The sequence below is a fragment of the Gigantopelta aegis genome, chromosome 6 (assembly GCF_016097555.1).
Source record: "Gigantopelta aegis isolate Gae_Host chromosome 6, Gae_host_genome, whole genome shotgun sequence".
NCBI classification, from domain to species: domain Eukaryota; kingdom Metazoa; phylum Mollusca; class Gastropoda; order Neomphalida; family Peltospiridae; genus Gigantopelta; species Gigantopelta aegis.
In genome coordinates this window covers 2591268-2614148 of record NC_054704.1, presented here as the reverse complement: position 1 = coordinate 2614148, position 22881 = coordinate 2591268, and the positions used below count along the sequence as shown (strand labels likewise).

The following is a 22881-nucleotide window of genomic DNA, read 5'->3' as shown; positions in this document are numbered from 1 at the left end:
ATTGGTGCATTGATAACTTTTTGGATAAGGTGCAGTACATTTCGTGCCGCCCTAATAATATGTTTGGCTACTCTGTCAACAAGAGGTAAATAAATAACTATCAGCTATGTACATGCATGCATAATGATCTGATGGAAAGAAATAAGGGAATACATGGTATTGCAGACACAATCTAATTCACTTCTAGAGCGGTAGAGTGGTATTGATTGCCAGTAACACAGTTAACTTCCTGATGCTGTGGATGAGGGTTTTGGTTGTAATCAATATTTGATGTTACTATTTATATGTTCCCTTATTTCTTTCCATCAGTATAATTAGATTTGTGATACATGTGTGCCATTTTTCTGTTATATACGTGTAATGCGCCACTCATTGTTACGCGGTTATCAACCCTAGAACGAATAAAATAGTTTGAATTAGATGAAACGTAACGGTAAACAGTGCAGCTCTCTCTCTGGCAGCTCGTGCTGTGCTTGATTTACATAAATACCGAATAATTTCCATCAACACAAATGAGGTTTGTGGAACTAGGCTCCCCTGCTGTTGACGCTCTGCATATTTGTACACAAGCCAATAACCCGCAAACAGTTGGCAGCTAGAAGCCACATCCGACTTAGAAATGGTTTTACATGCATCTGTGAGCTTGGTACTTTGTGTTTGGTTAACGGGATCTATCGTCCTGTGTGATTCGACAGAGTTCGTAGTTCGGGAAACTGTTTACGGAAATGTCCGAGGTTACGTGCACTCGGTATTAGACAACATAACAGTGGAGAGATTCCTGGGGATACCGTACGCCGCTCCTCCCACGGGCAACCTCAGATTCGAGGTAAGAATTTTAATGATGGAAGAAAAATATTTTTACGAAGGTAGGCTGCTCCGAAACTTCAAAAAAAAGAATATTTAGCTAGACTTACAGCTGTGTTCGAATGGCACATTTTCAAAAGAGGGCCTAACAAAATTAAAGTTTATTTTCTTTAACGACAGTATTAGAGTACATTGATTAATTAATAACCGGCTATTGGATGCAAAATATTTTGTAGTTCTGATACGTCGTTTTTAGAGGAAACCCACTACATATTTCCAATAGCAACAAGAGATGCGCATTTTATAAACAGGGTTGGGCATACCATGACCTTTGATCTAGCAGTCGTGTGACACTGGTTGTGGCAAGGATGTTCAATTCTACGATCTTAGCACTTCAGGCGCACTTGCCTCAAAATAAGACGGCAAATAAAGAAATGCGTTATTTAACAAGTCACTTGACACAGGTTTTAGGGTTATATTTGCGTCGGACGTATGTTAAGGATCCCGCTGATAGTGAGAGACCACAGGCTACACATTTCGAGTAGCAGAAAGAAATGATTTATATACACCATCCCACATACAAGAAAGTACATAAAGCGGCATTTTTACACGAGTTGTGGAGCACTGGTTGGAACGAGAAATATTGTAATGGGCCCCCTCATAGGCAGACAAGGCAACAAAACACAATTAAAAAGTACTTATTTGTATCTTTTATTTGTTAGTATCTGCTGATAAGAAAACGATACTTTCAGAGTACTTGGTTACGCAGCAATGACGCTATTGTTGGAATCACTGGATATATTGGCATTAGGGCCTATATCAATGTGTCGGTTTTTGGGGTTTTTTTTGTAGGTTTTTTCAATTAGCATGGCCTAATTATTATATGCAAAATTTAATATACCTACGGTCTGTGTTAAGGGGAATTTAAAATATGTTTTGCTTGTAGAATCCCCAAGATCCTGAATCTTGGGCGGACATTCTGAACACGACACAGCTACCACCAGCCTGTCCTCAGACCCACTGGGAGTACGTCATCGAACACGTGCCAGGCTTCAACTACCACGACGAGGACTGTCTGTATTTGAACATCTACGTCCCTCGGGTGAGTCTATATATAAAGCATTAATACATACCTTTGGGTTTCCGTGTTGTGTTTAGAATTGTGTTATCGCCTTCTTCCTTTATTTCGTAGTAGACGATACGTAGTGGTTGAAGTTGTACTTTACCAAATAAAATTATATAGGTGACCATGTTACGGTTTGTATTTAAAAACACAATATGCAATACATCAATCAAACTATGACCCATAAATATCAGTACTACAACCCCTACCTCAAAGTATTAACTGAAGAAAATGGTACTTTTCATAGCTCATTTTCGATATAACCGGACGTTTTAACAACTCCCCTAGTTTCGCACATAATTTGAGTACATGTTATACAGGTTTCCATTACAAGGCTACTTGGCACAGTGTTACTAGATGAAATAAAATTGCGTACATTTTTTCCCCAAATGAAACAGTTCTTCAATTCGATTCTTTATTAGCTTTAAGTTTTACAACTAATAAGCATATATACAAAACATAATACAAAACAAATATATATATACAATATATGTACAATATATACAATATGTACAATATATACAATATGTACAATATGTACAATATATACAATATATACAATATGTACAATATGTACAATATATACAATATGTACAATATATACAATATATACAATATATAAATATATACATGTGCACACAAATGGTGAGTATGGTTTTCTTAAAAGTAATTAGGGAAACTAAAAAAAAATAACTTTCCTAGGTTATTAAGTTCTTTTTTGTTACTTGTAGTTAACAACTGTATAAATAGAAAAACACTTGGCCGTCTGTGATAATACATTTTTATGTACTTATTTGCCAAATCTTTGTATTGTGGACATTACATTATAAAATGGTATTCATCTTCTATAACATTTGTATTACAAATTGTACACTTTCTTTCTGATCTTTCGATGTTACGATATCGGCCAGATTCTATATTTAATTTATAAGCACATCTTCTGATTCTGCATATGTCCTTTAAATATCGTTTATCTATTGATAATTTAAGGTAAGACTGTAATTTGAACTCGTTTAATAAATGCTGGTAAAAATATCCCTTGGATGTTGTAATTGTCCTGCTATATTGTGTCGCATATTCTTTCTTTAATAATAATAATAATATAACATCTATAGACAACATAATCTAAATTCCAAATGTAATTCAAACCCTGCATGTTAAGTTCCTGCCTAATATTCATTAACCAATTATCATTGTATTGTATCATTTCTTCATATAGAGAAAGAAAAAGAAAGAAATGTTTTATTTAACGACGCACTCAACACATTTTATTTACGGTTATATGGCGTCAGACATATGGTTAAGGACCACACAGATTTTGAGAGGAAACCCGCTGTCGCCACTATATGGGCTACTCTTCCGATTAGCAGCAAGGGATCTTTTATTTGCCACAGGCAGGATAGCACAAACCATGGCCTTTGTTGAACCAGTTATGGATCACTGGTCGGTGCAAGTGGTTTACACCTACCCATTGAGCCTTGCGGAACACTCACTCAGGGTTTAGAGTCGGTATCTGGATTAAAAATCCCATGCCTCGACTGGGATCCGAACCCAGTACCTACCAGCCTGTAGACCGATGGCCTACCACGACGCCACCGAGGCCGGTTCATATAGAGAAACCTAAACTTCAAATACCAAATTGTGATGGGACTTTTCAAGTTTTCCCCCACTGGATTTGGCAGCAAAAGGCGGATGTGGCGGGGGTCTGGGCCCTCCCCCAGGATTTTTTTTAATGCAGGCCCTCAGATGCGATCTGAGCAACTCATAAGGCCCCTAATACAGTTTAAAATCTTGTGAATTGTTTCAGATTTTTAATGTAATTGTTTTCTATTTTCCTCTGATCCTTGTAATAACACCATATGATATGATATGATATCAACCTGCTTATAAATAATATGTTTGTTTGTTTTATTTTGTGTGCTGATAGTTTGTTATGCTTCACTGCTGAATGAAATAAAAAAGATATAATTTGTGATGCATTTGTTTATTTTGCTATAATAATCTATTCATTCCAAAGACAAGAGGACAGTGAAGATAGATAATGTTGCAATGGCCAGCAAGGCAGGGAAATCACAATTTATTCAACTGTGAGTAAGTCTGCGATTTTTCTTCCTTGCCCAAAGTTTCACTGCAGCCGTGAAAGGAAATCTCTGTTATTATGTCAATTATTTTTTCACAGGCATCGCCGTATTCTTTGCATGAAAACATCCACCAATGTCTTTAAAGCACCGTAGCAAACGCGTTGATTAATTAAATTTACAAACTGTGCAATAATTATGACTAACTCCTATTACGAGATATGCTCAACCAAATACATGTATTAAAACAATAAAGAACAATAATCAAAAACAAAAAAAGAAACTAGATCTATAGATCTTGTCTAGCGGGCCTATTTGTTCATGAGATCGTTTCATGTCGTTTTATATCAGCTGGATCAGCGCATGCGCATGGAATAGCAGATGATTGCAGCGTCACTCGCAGCCATCTGAGATCCTACAGTAAATGTAACGCACGAGGCATAGCCGGTTATGACGCGTGTTTGTTTAAAGTTGCGGAAAGTACGTCACAATTGTTTTAAACTGTTTGGTGGTGAAAATAAAGAATTATTTAATGTCTGGTGATAAAAGTGGTGGTCGGAAAAAGCACTTCTTGAGCTTAGTGGTGGTCGGGCATGTCTGAGTGCTGGCAAGGCCGACCAGTGCCGACCAGCGCGGGCAGAACGCTGGGGTCCACACCGAAGTTTCGGACTTCTTGTCTTCGGATGAGGAGTCCATGAAATCAAAGTATACTGTGAAGAAATCCAAACTGATTTCTTCACAAAATTGGCCAATGTTTCTTGTCATCAGTTCTACTGATGATGGGGCCTTGAACAAGTTATCCCCGTTTGCCATTCAAAAGGCAATTGTTGGCTTGGCTGGTGAGCCAAAATCCGTTGAATGTTCAACCGACAAGCATTCAACTTGCCTCCTCAAGTCGATAGTTTTTTGTAACGTGCCGATTAAGATAACTCCGCATACCTCTCTCAACTCGTCAAAGGGAGTAATCAGATGCAGAGATTTGGAAAGCGTCAGTGAAGACGAAATCTGTCGAAATTTAAGTTCTCAGGGTGAGGAGGATAAAGGTTCGTCGAAACAATGATTTGTTACCGACGAATACTTGTATCCTCACCTTTAACGTCCCTACCCTTCCTCAATCTGTCAAAGCCGATTACCTTAATATTCCTGTTGAGTCATTCATTCCAAACCCTTTGCGTTGCTTCAAATACCGGAGGTTTCGCCATGGTCAGAACACATGTCGTGGAAAACTTACATGTGCTCGTTGTGGTCTATTTGACCATGACAGCAAGACATGTAAGAACGATATACTTTGTCTCAACTGCAAGGGCAACCACTGTGCATACTCGCGAGAGTGTCCGCGGTGGAAGCTGGAAAAAAGGGTTCAACAGGTGAAGGTACAAAATAACTTTCCTATACGGATGCCAGGTTGGTGGAGACAGCAACACCTACAGTCGGCTACTGCAGCTGCTGCCAAAGTCGCCACTAAAAGTGTTGCAGTCAACACAGACCTCACCTGGCATTGTGATGAAGCCAAGTACAAAAAAACTGTCCGATATTGAGAAGGCGCAAAAAAAGGTGCAAAAAGCAGTACAAAAACAAAACATTGCACCCCAGCAAAATGAAATTGAAACACAAGTGCCATTGGATTTTTAAAATCCAATAAATAGGTCGAGCACTAGTCTCCCTAAGACAGACAATGACACAAAAAAATCTCCAAAGAAACCTACAGAAATATTGTTTGGTAGGCTGAAAAAGATCGAACTACGTTCGGTCCCGATCAGCAATATCTACGAAACTTTGGCTGATATCGGTCATGATAATATAGACTTTTCATCTCCAGATCACTGCCGATCACAATGAATGAATGAATGAATGTTTAACGACACCCCAGCACGTAAAATACATCGGCTATTGGGTGTCAAACTATGCTTAATGCAAAACTAAAGTGATGATCAACATCAATATAAAAATTCAACAGGTAAATAAAAACACAGTGTAAAGGACTGTGTAAAAATACAAATATCACAGATAGATATAATTAAAATTTTATTCTATAAAATTCAGTATCTCGTCAAAACTGCAATAAAAGTTCTGTATGGAATCGAAATGATTCCATCAAAACACAGTGTAAAGGACTGTGTAAAAATACAAATATCACAGATAGATATAATTAAAATTTTATTCTATAAAATTCAGTATCTCGTCAAAACTGCAATAAAAGTTCTGTATGGAATCGAAATGATTCCATCACATTTCTTTGTCCAAATATATCTTTTCGAGTTGCTGACAACTGCTTACACTCCACCAAAATGTGTCGCACAGTCAGAAGACACTGGCAGTGCTCACACTGAGGTGGAGGATCTTTCTTCAAGATAAATTAATGGGTTAAGTAAGTGTGACCGATGCGGGCACGACACAAGACTATTTCATCCTTCCTGCACTATAGGAGGACTGCCACTCTCCCAATACTGGCTTGATAGCATGAAGCTTGTTCGCAACCTCACCGTCCTAATCACGTTGCCAAGCGGAAAAGATGAATTGGCTGATACAATATTTAAAACCAGTATAAGGTACACCAACCCTGGCATGAGACAAATCCAAAGCAGACTTGGCAGCTGAATCTGCCTTTTCATTACCCCTAATGCCAACATGGCTGGGTACCCAACAAAATACAATGTCTTTATTGGCAATAGATAAAAAAAAACACTTTCGTATCACCATCCCAATTAAGGGATGGTCCAGCTTCATATTACGTAAAGCTTGGAGACACGAAAGTCAGTCAGTAAAAATAATAAATTTGGATGCATTAGAATCCTTTATTTCTTCCAAGGCTTTAATGACTGCCGAAACTTCAGCACTAAAAATCGATGCTGAGTCAGGCAGTCTCATGGAAAGTATTGTGCCTGATGGAAAAACTGTAGCACAAGCCACAGAATGTCCATCCCGTGATCCATCTGTATATACAGAAAGGTAATCACGGTACTTGTCTTGAATTTCCATGAAAAACTGTTTATAAATAACAGCATCTGTGCGATCTTTCTTCAGATGCGCCAGATCAAAGATAATTTTAGGTGGTGTAAGACACCAAGGTGGTAAAACAAAATATGAAGGAGTTTCCAAAGTGTCAGTTAAATCAATGTTGGAAAGCGACAAAAAACGCTTAATGCGAAAACCAAATGTACGAATAGCATTTAGCCTTGCATCAAACAACTTCATATATTTGTTGTCAAACACCGCATCATGTGCTGGCTGTTTTGGTAAATATTTAATCTTGGCAGCATACTGCAGAGAAAGCTTCGCACGTCTAGCACCCAAACAAGGTTCGTGTGCATCAACGTACAAGCTCTCTACAGGAGATGTTCTAAACGCACCAAGACAAAGGCTAAGTCCCTGATTGTGTATAGGATCTAGCATCTGCAAGTACGACTTGCGTACCGACCCATACACAATGCATCCATAATCAAGTTTTGATCTAACTAGAGATCTATACAGACGGAGCATAACCTTTCGGTCTGCTCCCCATTCCGTATTACCAATAACTTTTAAAATATTCAAAGCTTTTAAGCCCTTCTTTTTAACATATTTAAGATGGGGCACAAAAGATAGCTTCCTGTCAAATATAACCTCCAGAAATTTCGTCTCCTCCACAACTGGAATTTGATTTTTGTCCAAAAACAACTGTGGGTCTAAGTGGAGACCTCTTTTCTGGCAGATATGCATACACACGGTTTTTGCCTTTGAGAATCGAAAGCCATTGTCTGTTGCCCATTGATGAAGTTTATTCAAACAAAGCTGCAACTTACGTTCAATGATACTCATCTGAAAATCATCGACTTATAACGAGCAATCCACACCAGGAGTTAAACACTGGGTGATGCTGTTAATTTTCACAGAAAATAAAGTTACAGACAGGATACTACCTTGAGGTACACCCATCTCCTGTGGATGAATGTCGGACAAAGTCGACCCCACCCGGACTTTAAAATATCTATCTCTTAAAAATTATGAAATAAAAACAGAAAGTCGATCTCTCAGGCCCATGCCATGGAGGTCGTTTAAAATCCCATACTTCCACGTGGTATCGTAAGCTTTCTCCAAATCAAAAAACACTGAAACAAAGTGCTGATTATGGATGAAAGCTTCCCTACAAAACGTTTCAAATCTAACAAGATGATCAACCGTGCTACGTCTAGATCTGAACCCACATTGCACGTTAGTAAGCAATTTGTGAGATTCAAGATACCAAACGAGTCTACGATTGATCATGCGTTCCATGGTTTTACAAATGCAACTTGTCAAAGCGATAGGGCGATAACTTGTAGGATTGGTTGGATCCTTACCAGGCTTGGGAATAGGAATAATAATAGCTTTCCTCCAATCGGAAGGAAAGTCTCCAGAAATCCAGATGTTATTAAAAACATTCAACACAACCATCAAAGATGATTCAGGTAAATGTTTCAATAACTGATAATGAATTTCATCCGGTCCTACTGAAGTACCATGGGCTCAACGAAGAGCATCCTGCAATTCCTCCATAGAAAAATGCCTGTTGTATACTTCAGCATTTTCGGATGAAAAATTAATGGACTGCTTTTCAGCTTTAGTTCTGACAGATGTAAAAACATCTGTACTGAAAGCAGAAGATGAATTATGAGAAAAGTTATCTGCCAATGCATTGGCAATGTCACGATAAGACGTAACATCCGTATCATTGACAGACAAATGATGAACTGTATTACTGGATTCTTTACCTTTGATTTTACGGATCCTATTCCAGACAGATTTCATTGATGTTTGTGAATTCAACTTGGAGACAAAAGTTCTCCAAGATGATTTCTTACTCTGTCTAATCTCTCTGCGAGCCTTAGCCCTAGCAATACGAAATGCATACAGGTTGTCTGCTGTAGGTTCACGTTTGAACCGCTCAAGCAACCTGTGTCGCTCTTTGAATGCATCTTTGCACGTACATTAAACCATGGTTTATTGAAACGCTTTGGCACTGCCGAAGTCTTAGGAATAGTTTCATCTGCAATGTCCTTCAAGATGGAAGTGAACAAAGACATGGGATCATCAGCATCAGTAATGGCAAATTGTTGCAGACGAGTGCTGTACAGATACTGAAACTGACCCCAATTTGCCTTCGCCAACTTCCACCTTTGAAACCTTTCAAGTGATGGTGGTCCATCATTCTTCAAAATAATGGGAACGTGGTCACTACCATAAAGGTCTGAACGAACCTTGCAGAAGAAATCAAGAAAAAGTGATGGACTACAAGGAGTTAAATCTATAGAAGTGAAAGAACCACTTGCAGAATGAAAATATGTATGACTTTTATCATTGAATAAAAGTAAGTCATTTTTGAGAATTAAGTCTTCTAATTGTTTACCTCTAATATTTACATCCTCACATCCCCACAAAGTGGTGACCATTAAAATCTCCCATAATAATAAAGGGGGTAGGGAGCTGGATAATGAGATCTTGAAGATCTCTAGAATTAAAATTAAAATGGTTTCAAGGAGGTAAATAAACTGAACACAGAGTTATAGTTTTATGAGCCGTGACCTTTACAGCCACACCTTGTAAATTTGTAGTTAAAGCTACCATACTCTGAGGAATGTTTTCATTAACAAGAATGGAAACACCCCCAGATGCTCTATTTTCAGTTTCTTGAAATTTATGATAGAGGTTAAATCCTCTCATGGTAATATGATCAGTGTCCTTCAAGAAAGTTTCCTGAAGACACACTGCAAGAGGATTATGTTTTTGAATTAAAAGACTTAATTCATCAAAAATGGGCCTAAGCCCACGGCAGTTCCACTGTCATTGGGAGGACGTATGGGGGTAATCTTTTTCTTTGGTGATTTTTTTGAAGGTGGATGATCATAAGATGATACATCCATCTCATCATCCAGATCAGCCAAAGATTCATAAGGATTGTCCAAGGGAATCAGTTGTTTTTCAAACTTCTTCAATCGATGCTGAGTGTTCGTGTCCTTTCCTGACGTAGGTTTACTAGGACCCGGCTCCCTAGTTAAACCTTTTGATGGATTTTTGGAATCCGAAGACACCTGTACAGATTTAGCAGGTTGCTTTTGAACAGCTTTTGTAGCTTGTTTTTTTGCTTTTGCAATATCTGAAATCTTTCTGTATCTATCCTCCCCATTAGGCCAAGTTAATTCGGTCTGAATGGCAACAATGGTTGTAGAAACCTTAACTGCAGTGGCATAAGATTTACCTGCCACTACAGGTGTTGAAGTCTCTACAAGTTTTCTTGCCTCATAAAAGGACAGGTATTTTTCTACTTTTACCTGTTGTACTTGCTTTTCCATTTTCCACCTAGGACACTCACGCGAGTAAGCAAAATGCTGGCCCTTGCAGTTGGTATATGCCATATCATTTTGACATGCCTTGCTGTCATGATCAAATTGACCACAACGAGCACATGTCAATCTGCTACGACAAGTATTTTGCCCATGGCCAAACTTTTGACATTTAAAACATCTCAAGGGATTGGGTATGTAAGGTACAACAGGTATATTTAAATACCCTGCCTTTACCGAATTTGGAAGAGTTGGTAAGTTGAAGGTCAAGATTAAAGTATTCGTCGGAACAAGTTCATTATTCCGACGAATACTGATCCGTTTAACCAACACAACACCTTGTGAGGCGAAATTTTCACAAATCTCATCCTCACGTACTCCCTCCAAGTCTCTAGACCTAATCACTCCCGTTGATGAATTCAAGGAGGAATGGGGTGTAACTTTAATTGGTATGTTACATAACAGTTTAGATTTCAGAAGATTGTTTGAATGACTCTCAGTAGTGCATTCCACTAACAAAGAGCCATTCCGCAATTTTGTAATGGTTTTAAGCTCTCCAGCTAAACCTTGCAATCCTTTGTCAATTGCGAATGGAGATAATTTCCGCAAGGCCTCGTCATCAGATCCTATAACAAGGAACCTTGGCCAGGTTTTAACAGAAATTCAGTCATAGACTCTTTATCCGGTGTGGACCCGTGTGGACCCGTTTAAGGGCCCCATCAAAAGGTAATGACATATTTTTAGCCATATTAAAAGATCAACTGATTCATCAACCATGCCCCCACCCACCACGGAGTCCAACGAGGGGACATGGTGCTGCGGATAACCAGCAGGCAGCCATGCCAGGGATACATACTTGGGCAATAAATACAAATAAATCACCCAATTGACCCTAGCCACCGCCCAAGAGCAATAAATACAAAAGGTATATCAAACAATGTTTGTTCTTGACTATAAAAACAAAACAAAAGTTAATTGCTCTAGAGCTTGGCATGACCAGCCGATTAATCAGGTCGGGCCTCCCTGACCACCCATACCCGCAGATACGTCCCCAACTCAACCACCAGGATCCCATCATCCAGCATTACGGGATGCACCTCACGGCCAGCAAGGTGCCCCACAAGGGGAGTTGTGCTGTATTGGCCATTCTCAAAGAGAATGTTACACCCCTGCACCACGATGAGGTTACAGCACGCGCAAGGGCTGCCGATCACAAAGACCACCAACAAAGCCAAAGATAAAACCCATACTTCCTCTCGATGGAAAATAAAGTTATCCAGTGGAACTGTCGTGGGCGTTGGCCCAATTTTGATGAATTAAGTCTTCTAATTCAAAAGTATAATCCTCTTGCAATGTGTCTTCAGGAAACCTTCCTGAAGGATACTGACAGTATTAACATCAGAGAATTTAATCTATACCATAAATGTCAAGAAACTGAAAATAGAGCGTCTGGGGGTGTTTCCATTATTGTAAATGAAAACATTCCCCAGAGTGAAGTCATATTAAAGTCAAATTTACAAACTGTGGCTGTAAAGGTCACGGTTCATAAAACTATAACTCTGTTCAGTTTACTTACTCCCTCGAAACAATTAAAATGTTAACACCAGGGACTTTCAAGGTCTTCTTGATCAACTCCCTACTCCCTTTATTATCATGGGGAGATTTTAATGCTCACCACACTTTGTGTGGATGTGATGACATAAATACTAGAGGTAAACAATTCGAAGACTTAATTCTCAAAAATGACTTAATATTACTTCATGATAAAAGTCATACATACTTTCATCCAGCAAGTGCTTCTTTCACATCCATTGATTTAACCCTTTTGTAGTCCGTCACTTTGTCTTGATTTCTCCTGGAAAGTTTGTCCAGACCCTTGTGGTAGTGACCACTTTCAATTATTTTGGAGAATGATGGGCCTCCATCACTTGAAAGGGTTCAGCGATGGAGGTTGACAGGGGCAAACTGGGATCAATTTCCGCATCGATGCAACTCGACTGCAACAAACTGCCATGACTGGTGCCGATGATCCCATGTCTTTGTTCACCTCCATCTTGAAGGATATTGCAGAGGAAACTGATCCTAAGACTTCGGCAGTACCGCCCCTACGCGTGCTGTAACCTCACCGTGGTGCAGGGGTGCAACATTCTCTCTGAGAATGGCCAATACAGCACAAATTGAAATTTTGAGTAAACGTCAGTATCTATCTGTGATATTTGTATTTTTGCACAGTTCTTTACACTGTTTTTATTTAAATCTTGAATTTTTGTATTGATGTTGATCATCACATTATTTTTGTTTGCATTAACCACAGTTTGACACCCAATAGTCGATGTATTTTTCGTGCTGGGGTGTCGTTAAACATTCATTCATTCATTCGGCAGTACCGAAGCTTTTCAATAAACCATGGTTCAATGAGGCATGCAAAGATGCAATCAAAGAGCGAAACAGGACTCGCGAGAGGTTCAAACGAGAACCTACCGGGGATAACTTGAATAATTATCGTATTGCTCACGCAAAGGCTCGTAAAGCTATCAGTCAGAGTAAAAAATCATCTTGGAGAAATTATGTCTCCATGTTGAGTTCTCAAACATCTGTGAAATCTGTCTGGAATAGGATACGTAAAATCAAGGGAAACAAATCCAGTAATACAGTTCGCCATTTGTCTGTTAATGACACGGATGTGACGTGACATTGCCAATGCTTTGGCAAACAATTTCTCTCATAACTCTTCTTCTTTCTTTGGAGGAGTTGCAGGACACTCCACGTAGAGCCCATGGTACTTCGGTAGGACCAGATGAAATACATTATCAACTCTTAAACCACCTGAATCATCTATTCAATATCTTTAACAAAATCTGGATTTCTGGTGACTTTCCTTCTGACTGGAGAAAAGCCATTGTCATTCCTATTCCTAAGTTGCATTTGTAAAACCATGGAAAGAATGATCAACCATAGACTTGTCTGGTATCTTGAGTCCCACAAATTGCTTACTAACGTGCAATGTGGGTTCAGGCGTAGACGTAGCACGGTCGATCATCTTGCTAGATTTGAAAAGTTTTGTAGGGATGCTTTTATCCATAACCAGCATTTGGTATCGGTATTTTTTTACCTCGAGAAAGCTTATGATACCACGTGGAAGTATGGGATTTTGAAAGACCTCCATGGCATGGGCCTAAGAGGCCGTATGCCTGACTTTATCTCAAATTTCTTACAGAATAGGTCTTTCAAGGTACGAGTGGGATCTACGTTATCCGATTCCCACTCCCAAGAGATGGGTGTGCCACAAGGTAGTATCCTGTTAGTAACTTTATTTTCCGTGAAAATTAACAGCATCACCCAGTGTTTAAAACCTGGCGTTGATAACTTTATATGTCGACGATTTTCAGATTTGCTACAGGTCGTCCAGTATGAGTATCATTGAACGTCAGTTGCAGCTTTGTTTGAACAAACTTCAACAATGGGCAACTGACAATGGATTTCGATTCTCAAAGTCAAAAACCGTCTGCCAGAAAACAGGTCACCATTTAGATCCTCAGCTGTTTCTGGACAAAACTCCGGTTCCAGTTGTGGAGGAGACCAAATTTCTGGGGGTTATTTTTGATAGGAGGCTATCTTTTGTTCCTCATTTACAGTATGTGAAAAAGAAGGGCTTAAAGGCCCTCAATATCTTGCTCGAGCAGATCGAAAGGTTATGCTCCGACTTTATAGATCTTTATTTCGGTCTAAGCTTGATTATGGGTGCATTGTGTATGGGTCAGCACGTAAATCTTACTTGCAAATGCTAGATCCTATACATAACCAGGGACTTAGGCTTTGTTGCTTTCAAAACATATCCTGTGGACAGCTTGTACGTCGATGCACACGAACCTAGTTTGGGTGGTAGACGTGCAAAGCTTTCTCTGCAGTATGCTACAAAGATTAAATCAATGCCAAAACATTCTGTACACAATGCGGTGTTTGATAGAAAATATATGAAGTTATTTGATGCGACACCGAATGAGATTCGAACATCTGGTCTTCGCATTAAGCAGTTTTTATCAGTTTCTAACATTGATTAACAGACATTTTGGAAACGTCTTCATATTTAATTTTGCCACCTTGGTGTATCAAACCACCAAAAGTTGTATTCGATCTAGTGCATCTAAAATAAAATCGCACAGATGCAGTTATTTATAAACAACATTTCATGGAAATCCAAGAGCGGTAGTGTGATTACATTCCTGTTTACACAGACGGATCACGGGATGGGAATTATGTGGCTTGTGCTACAGTGTTTCCATCAGACGCAATAATGTCCATGAGATTGCCCAATTCAGCATCAATCATTAAAGCCCTGGAACAGATTAAGGATTCATGTTCATCCAAGTATATTATTTTTACAGACTCGCTTTCGTGTCTCCAAGCTCTACAATACATGAAATTGGAGAATTCCTTAGTTGGGATGGTAGATGTTATATTTTGTTGGGTACCAGCCATGTTGGCATTAAGGGTAACGAAAAGGCAGATGTTGCTGCCAAGTCTGCTTTCAACTTGCCCCGCGTCCATGATGGTGTCCCCTACAGTGGTTTTAAATTTCATATTAAGCAATATATCTTTTCGACTTGGCAAGACGATTGGGACGGTGCGGTTGCGAAGAAGCTTCATTCTGTCAAGGCAGTCCTGGGAGAGTGGCAGTCATCCTACAGGCGATGCAGGAAGGACGAAGTAGTCTTGTGCCGTGCTCGCATCGGCCATACATATTTGACGCATTCATTTATTTTAAAAGACCCCCTCCCTCCCCCCCTCAGTGTGAACATTGTCAGTATACACTGACTGTGCGCCACATTTTGGCCGACGAAAAATGATATATTTGACAACAGAAATGTCTTGGAATCTTTTAAATTCCATCCAGAATTAATTGTAAAGTTTTAAAAACAATTTGACTTCTTTACAAAGTTTTAAAATGTACTTACCTTGATTTTATGTATTATATTATACTTTTCACCCTAAGCTCCTTACACTGGTTTTACATAAATATATATAAATAATATTTTAATATACTTACCATTTGTGACACCCAATAGCCGATGTGTATTTTTGTCCTGGGGTGCCGTTACACATTCATTCATTCATTCATTCTTCATATATGCCGCGTACTAAATGTACGTAGAGTTGCGTAATTTTATCCAGTACTTAAATATTCTGGGTTTTCTTGTGATTTGCAGCGAAAAACGCCCAAGTTTACTATAAACAAATTCGTTGCACGTTCCCCGACTTAACACCCAATAGTCTTTTACAGAATTGTATGTGCAGCTTTTCAACATCAAGGGCCTTGTGGAAACCCCATATTTCAGAAGAATAGCTTGAAATATAATTTACATATGTATCAAAAACAGACAGCATTGTTTCAATATTGAAACAAATATTTTTACGTACATTCATTAAAGGGACATTCCCGAGTTTGCTGCATTGTAAGATATTTCCAACTAATAAAATATTTCTACGAATAAACTTGCATATTAAATATATTTTCTTGTTTAGAATATCTGTGTCTGTATATTCAATGTGTTTCTGGTCCTCTTAATATTTGTAAGAAGCCCAAACTGGAGTTTGTCTTCAAATAATTTCGTACGTACGAAAAAATTGTTTTTATGAAATAAAATGAAATTTAACCTAGTACAAATATTAGAACGATCAGAAACACGTTTAATATACAGCCACTAATATTTTATGCAGAAAAATATATTTATGTAATTACAGTCGTCAAAATGTCTCTGTTAGTCGATAACATCTTAAACATTGCAGAAAACTCAGGAATGTCCCTTTAAAGAAAACAATGCTTTACGCCCTTGTTCTGCAAATCGCTTCTGTGTGCGTGCGAATTTGCCGTTGGAGAAAAATAAAACACCAAGATAAATAAATTAATTTACAACATCAAGTTTACATCCATTAAAGTACCACTTCTCGTTGTCTCGAATTCGACCTCCATTTCTAAAAATAACTATTTTGGTCTTTTTCGTATTTACTGTTAAATCCCATTTACGTGTATAACTTGAAAGATAATTAATCATTTGTTTGTAGTCCTTCGGGTGTCTCCGCAAAAAGAACCATATCATCGGCGTACATTATAAGAAAAATATTAAACATCTGTATATCAATATATGGACAATTATCAGACATTAAATGCAGTTCACAATCATTAACATACATGAAAAATAATATGGTGGATAACACTTCTCCCTGTAATAATCCATTTTTGCATATGTAGACATCAGAAATTATATTATTATATTTGACACAACATTTAACATTATAATATAATGACCTTATAATAGTAAGCATTTTTCCTCTGTCTTGTTTAATTAATTTATACCATAACATTTGCCTGTTGATAAAATCAAATGCTTTTCTGTAATCAACAAAACAGCAATATTTGCGAGACTTTAACGCCCTATTTATCAAAGCATTTAAAACAAAAATTGCATCTACAGTAGACATATTTTTTTCTGAAACCAAACTGTGCATCAGTTATAATATTATTTTCCATGTCAAACTTAAACAATCTTTCATTCACAATAGTGGTGAACTGTTTTCCTAAACAGCTAAGGTGATACCTCTGAAATTATCCGTATCACTGGCATTTCCCTTTTTGAAAACTGGCACTATACAACCTATTGCCGAACTCTGCGGGAAATGGCCTGATTTAAAAACAGCATTGAATAACATCAATAGACATGGCATCAATACATTTATGCAATTAATAACATATTCATTAAGAAGACTATCATAACCACAAGATTTGTCCTTCTTTAACTTATGTATAGCACTTGATATTTCACTTTTGGTTATGTCTTGATCTAAAGAGCACTCTATTTGATCGTCAGTATTCATGTCATAATTAGTTAAGAAATCTTCAACTTCGCTATTGGTTGTCGGGTTGTTAGACGCAAGATGATAGAAATGATTATAAAAGTCATCATTAGTAAGTTCTGATTTGACATGTTTTCGTTTCTCAAATTGTTTATAAAACATTTTCGGGTTGTTTTTTCGTAAATAATTTCATTTGTTACTTTGTGTGGACTTGTAATGTTTTTTTCAATTTGCGTTCTAATTGTTTGTATGTTACTTTTGCTTGAATAAGTTTAATACGATTATCTCTTGATTTATTTTTGTTAAAAACTTTGATGGTTTTTTCTATATTGTCTGTATCGTTCTTTACATATGTCATTAAACCATGGTTTATCTTCAACTTTAACATTTGGACTTTTTCTATTTCCTCCAAAAATTTTAGGTGTAACCGAACAGTAAGGTAATATGAGATTGTTCAATTCGCGTGTGAAATCATCCACACATGTATTTATAGTTACTTGACTATAGTCAATCATATTGTATATGTTTACTAGGTTATCTCTGTTTTCAGTAAGTTTCTTAACAATATCCTCGTTGTGCTCATCATTCCACTTAACGTTAGCATTATTCTGTTTCGGTTCGTCTATTACCTCGTTAACCACTTCATTAAAGGAATGTGCTACTGAGAAACATACCGGTGATGGTCTGAAAAACAGTTAAATGTGCCAGAGGCAAACTGCTGAATTATATCAAAACACGATTCATGTACAAGGACATAGTCTATAAGGCTAGTGCCATTAGTATTATAAAAAGTAGTTTTACCATCTTTGTCACCAGCATGTCTGCCATTCACCATTCTCAGCCCACTGGACTTACAAAGAGATATTAATTTTCTACCCCATTGGTTAGCGGTTTTGTCTTCAGTTTTCCGCGTAGTGAGGTCTATATCAGGGACATAACTGATAACATTAGCTAATATATGTGCCTACACGACTGTTAAAATCGCCAATAGTTGATACATAGAGTGATGTAAGGCCACAACTCTGACTTGTCAACATCTCATTGATTATTGACCAATTAACCCGACCTGAATGAACGTTTAACGACACCCCAGCACGAAAAACAGGAATATAGGTCCCATCGAGATTTTAACCCGACCTTAACACACAGCCCAGATTCATGCAGTGTGTGCCCAGGGTTAGAAGCCACCTTCGGAATTGCACACATGTATAATCACAGAAATTAAATGAAGTGAAATGGTGTTCATGTTATTAAACTATTTCCACGTGTGTTTGATCTTTCAAGACACCCGGTTCTACCGTGGACGATCTGGCTGTGTTGGTGTACGTGCATGGCGGTTCTAACCTGCAGGGAATGGCTGGCATGTTTCACGGAGACGTCCTGGCGGCGTTAGGCAACATCGTCGTTGTAGCAGTCAACTACAGACTCGGGGCGTTCGGTGAGCTGTGTAACGCTTCTTTATTGTGATTTAATGTCGGTACGAAAAGTTAAAAGTTTGTTTTGTTTAACGACACCACTAGTGCACATTTAGTTAATTTGACAGTTTTAGACAGGAAACCCGCTATATATTTTCATTAGCAGGAAAGGATCTTTTATGTGCACTATCCCATAGACAGGATAGCACATACCACGGCATTTGTTATACTACTCGTGGTGCACTGGCTGGAACAAGAAATAGCACAATGGGCCCACCAACGGGGATCGATCCTAAACTGACCGCGCATCAGGCGAGCGCTTTACCAGTGGGCTACGTCCCGCCCCTGTGAGTATGAATTCATAGTCACAACCATGTTGTTATGTGGTAAGTAAAATATGAATAAGACGTGAATCACTGCTAAACAGTAGTCGGTTTCTTTCTCCCAAAGTGTCTCATATTGCGTTACCCACTAGAAACCTGATCACTGTGACAATTCAAATTAATTAGAAACTCGCAGAGAAACAAAATTAGCACGAATACCACTGAAATTACGAACAAATGCTTGCTTAAATAGGAGTGAATAAATGAATGTTTCACGACACCCCAGCAAAAAAAATTAAAACATCGGGCGATCGACTATTGGGTGTCAGAAAAGGTAAGTATATTGAAATATTTATACAATTATGTAAAACCAGTGTAAAGAGCAGTGTGGAAAAGTATAATACAGTACAAATATCAAGGTAAGTATATTTTTAAACTAAGGTGTTTTTGGGGTGTTTTTTTTTAAACTTTTAAAATTACTTCTGGATGGAATTTAAAATATTCCAAAACATTTCTGTTGCCAAATAATAGTTTTCCCTCGGCTTCACATGTTTACAGTCTGCTAAATGTGGCGTACAGTCAGCGAACGAGTTCTTTACTCTGTGCTTTTACATACTTTTCCAATTTGTATTCTGAATGTAAGTAATATTTCCATAAGCTTACCTTTTCTGACACCAAAATCGCCGATGTGTATGTTTGTGTTAGGGTGTCGTTAAGCATTCATTCTATTCGTTTGGGTATGTTTAGTAATAATAGTACATACGGTAATGTAATGCTTGCCAACAATTTAGGTGCGGGGGCTTCCAAAATATATACGTAGCCTAGTGTTAAAGCGTTCGTTTGATGTGCGTTCGGTCTGGAATCAGTCCCCGTCGGTGGGTCCATTAGGCTATTTCTCGCTCCAGCCAGTCCGTCACGACTGGTATATCAAAGACCGTGGTATGTGCTATACCGTCTGTGAGATGGTGCATATAAAATATTCCATGCTGCTGATCGAAAATAGTAGCCCATGAAGTGGCGACAGTGGGTTTCCTCTCTCAATATCTGTGTGGTCCTTAACGATATGCTCGACGCCATATAACCGTAAATAAAATGTGTTGAGTGCGTCATTAAATAAAACATTTTATGAAATGTCCGTTATGTACACGAAGTCAATTGTTTTGCATGAATACACATAAAAAAGTGACCAGTAGTTATTACACAGTACGGCTGACATATTACTAGTTTTTATTAAACTGATCCACACATCAATGTTATAAAACTTTCCAAACATGATCGCAAGTGTATCCAGTGATACGTAGTAAAAATAAAAACACTCAGAATGTCCATCTGTCGAAATGTGTCGAACAACATTAGAATAGTTAAACGCAATGATGTGGCTTACAACATATAGTAAGTTGAACAAACACAATAGCAATAAATAATGCTTTTTAAACATGTAACGAACATTCCGTATAGTTTACGATATTTGACGATGTAGGTAGCACTTCTTTATTCTACTCACAAGAATGAATGAATGAATAAATTAATGTTTAACGACACCCCACCACAAAAATACACATCGGCTATTGGGTGTCATAAAGGTAAGTATATGAAAATGATATAAAATAAAATATTTTAATATAATTTTCGTATACTTACCTTTGTGACCGATGTGTATTTGTGTGCTGGGGTGTCGTTAGCCCGAGTACTCTGACTGTAAGAGAGCTAGACGGACATTTGGACATAAACACGCTCTCATTACAGTCAGAGACCAACCTATGTCTTTTTTTGGCAATTCCTGACTACCAAACGGTAGGCAACGAGTCCCGCTCTAATACCACAACAATCCTATGTTTGACGTCAAATACCTTTACATCAATCATTTTCGAGTTAAGTGATACAAAAAAATCCACATATTAATCACTAATACACTTACTACAGAAAGAAACCCGACAGCACCCACATTCAGCTACGCTTCGTGACACTCCGTCGCAACAATTGCAAAGCTCGGCGATCTATTTCGAGACTGGGCGATTCCGCCTTGTGCAGCAGTTACAGGGGTCATCTCATAAGAGGAGGCAGTACGTAGCACATACTTTTGCTGTATCCTGTCGATAACACCCCAAATGTATCCTTCAAATTCAAAATGGAGTCAATAATGTGTAATTGTTTTGGTTTAATGACGTAATGAAATCCAAATTCATCCAAAACGGCATTAGCCAACTCTTCCATGTTGTAACTTCGCTTGACATGAGACGGCCCCTGTAACTGCTGCAGAAGGCGGAATCGCCCAGTGCGCGATCACGTGGTCTACGTCTCGAAATAGATCGCCGAGCTTTGCAATTGTTGCGACGGAGTGTCACGAAGCGTAGCTGAATGTGGGTGCTGTCGGGTTTCTTTCTGTAGTAAGTGTATTAGTGATTAATATGTGGATTTTTTTGTATCACTTAACTCGAAAATGATTGATGTAAAGGTATTTGACGTCAAACATAGGATTGTTGTGGTATTAGAGCGGGACTCGTTGCCTACCGTTTGGTAGTCAGGAATTGCCAAAAAAAGACATAGGTTGGTCTCTGACTGTAATGAGGGCGTGTTTATGTCCAAATGTCCGTCTAGCTCTCTTACAGTCAGAGTACTCGGGCTAGGGTGTCGTTAAACATTCGTTCACCTTCGTCAGGCCCGTAGCCAAAATCCTGGCTACGGCGGGCCTATTCGTGTCACAATTTAGGTAGTTATGACTAATGCGTAATTTGTAATTGATAATTATATTCAAGCTCTAATAACGTACGCTTTATATTAGCCCGAAAACGTTAACAGTAAGAGAAAAGAAAAGATTTCCAGACTAGAATTTTTTACCTTAAAAAATAAATAATATTTTGCCATTATAATCTACTTTAAGAAAAATGAAGTTGTATCTAAAAGTATTTGACATTGTTCATCAAATTCTTTAAAATGATAATTCTAATTTTTTATAAAATATATACTTTTCAATATCTAATGTCCTAATAATAATTTTGAAAACTACAACTTTCTTTAAGCTATGTTTTGTATGTTCATCCTGTATATGTAGTACTTATTAACAATTAACCAGTTTATACATTTTTCATTCTTTTTAAGGATTTCTGACCGGGCAGAATGCGGATTTCCCTGGTAATTACGGTCTATTGGATCAAAGTTTTGCTCTTCAGTGGGTTCAAAAGAACATCCGTTTCTTTGATGGCAATCCAGCCAAGGTCACGGTTCAAGGGCATAGTTCTGGTAGTTCAGATGTCGGTTTACACATATTTTCCCCAAAATCTAAAGGTAAAAACGCACAGATTTTAACATATTTTTGTCATAAAAAATAGTATGTGCTTATTTCTATCACATTATTTTGTTGTGATCTCTTACCACTATTTCATTGTATAATACATATTATTGTCATTGATGTGTTTGTTTGTTTACTGGGTTATATTTTGGTTGTGGTTGTTTGTTTGTTTACCGTTTGCAGTACAAAACGGTCTCGAAGGCTTGGCCAGTGAACCGAAAAGCGTTAAAAGGCTTCGAAATGGTTCATTGCTGGTGGAATGCTCTGCAGAGAGTCATTCAAAATGCCTTTTGAAATCAAAGATGTTGTCCAATATTAAAATCAAGGTAAGTGCACATTCATCCCTGAATTCATCGAAGGGTGTCATTAGAACAACAGATTTGGAAGATGTCAGCGAAGAAGAGATTTGTGAAAATCTCTCTTTGCAAGGTGTTTCTTCAATCAAGCTGATAAAGGTTCGTCGAAACAATGAAAGAAAGAAATGTTTTATTTAACGACGCACTCAACACATTTTATTTACGGTTATATGGCGTCAAACATATGGTTAAGGACCACACAGGTTTTGAGAGGAAACCCGCTGTCGCCACTACATGGGCTACTCTTCCGATTAGCAGCAAGGGATCTTTTATTTGCGCTTCCCACAGGCAGGATAGCACAAACCATGGCCTTTGTTGAACCAGTTATGGATCACTGGTCGG

At 38.1% G+C, this 22881-nt stretch overlaps 1 protein-coding gene across 1 annotated transcript in view; it reads left to right on the top strand.

The window, feature by feature from the left end:
• Positions 1 to 619: 619 nt before the first annotated feature.
• Positions 620 to 22881, top strand: part of LOC121376523 (cholinesterase-like) — a 37615-nt gene continuing 15353 nt past the window's right edge. Inside the window, exons 1-4 of the mRNA XM_041504418.1 lie at positions 620 to 826; positions 1751 to 1906; positions 18441 to 18594; positions 21994 to 22179. Of these exons, the coding sequence (XP_041360352.1) occupies positions 620 to 826; positions 1751 to 1906; positions 18441 to 18594; positions 21994 to 22179 (703 nt within the window). The remainder of the gene's footprint in view (positions 827 to 1750; positions 1907 to 18440; positions 18595 to 21993; positions 22180 to 22881) is intronic.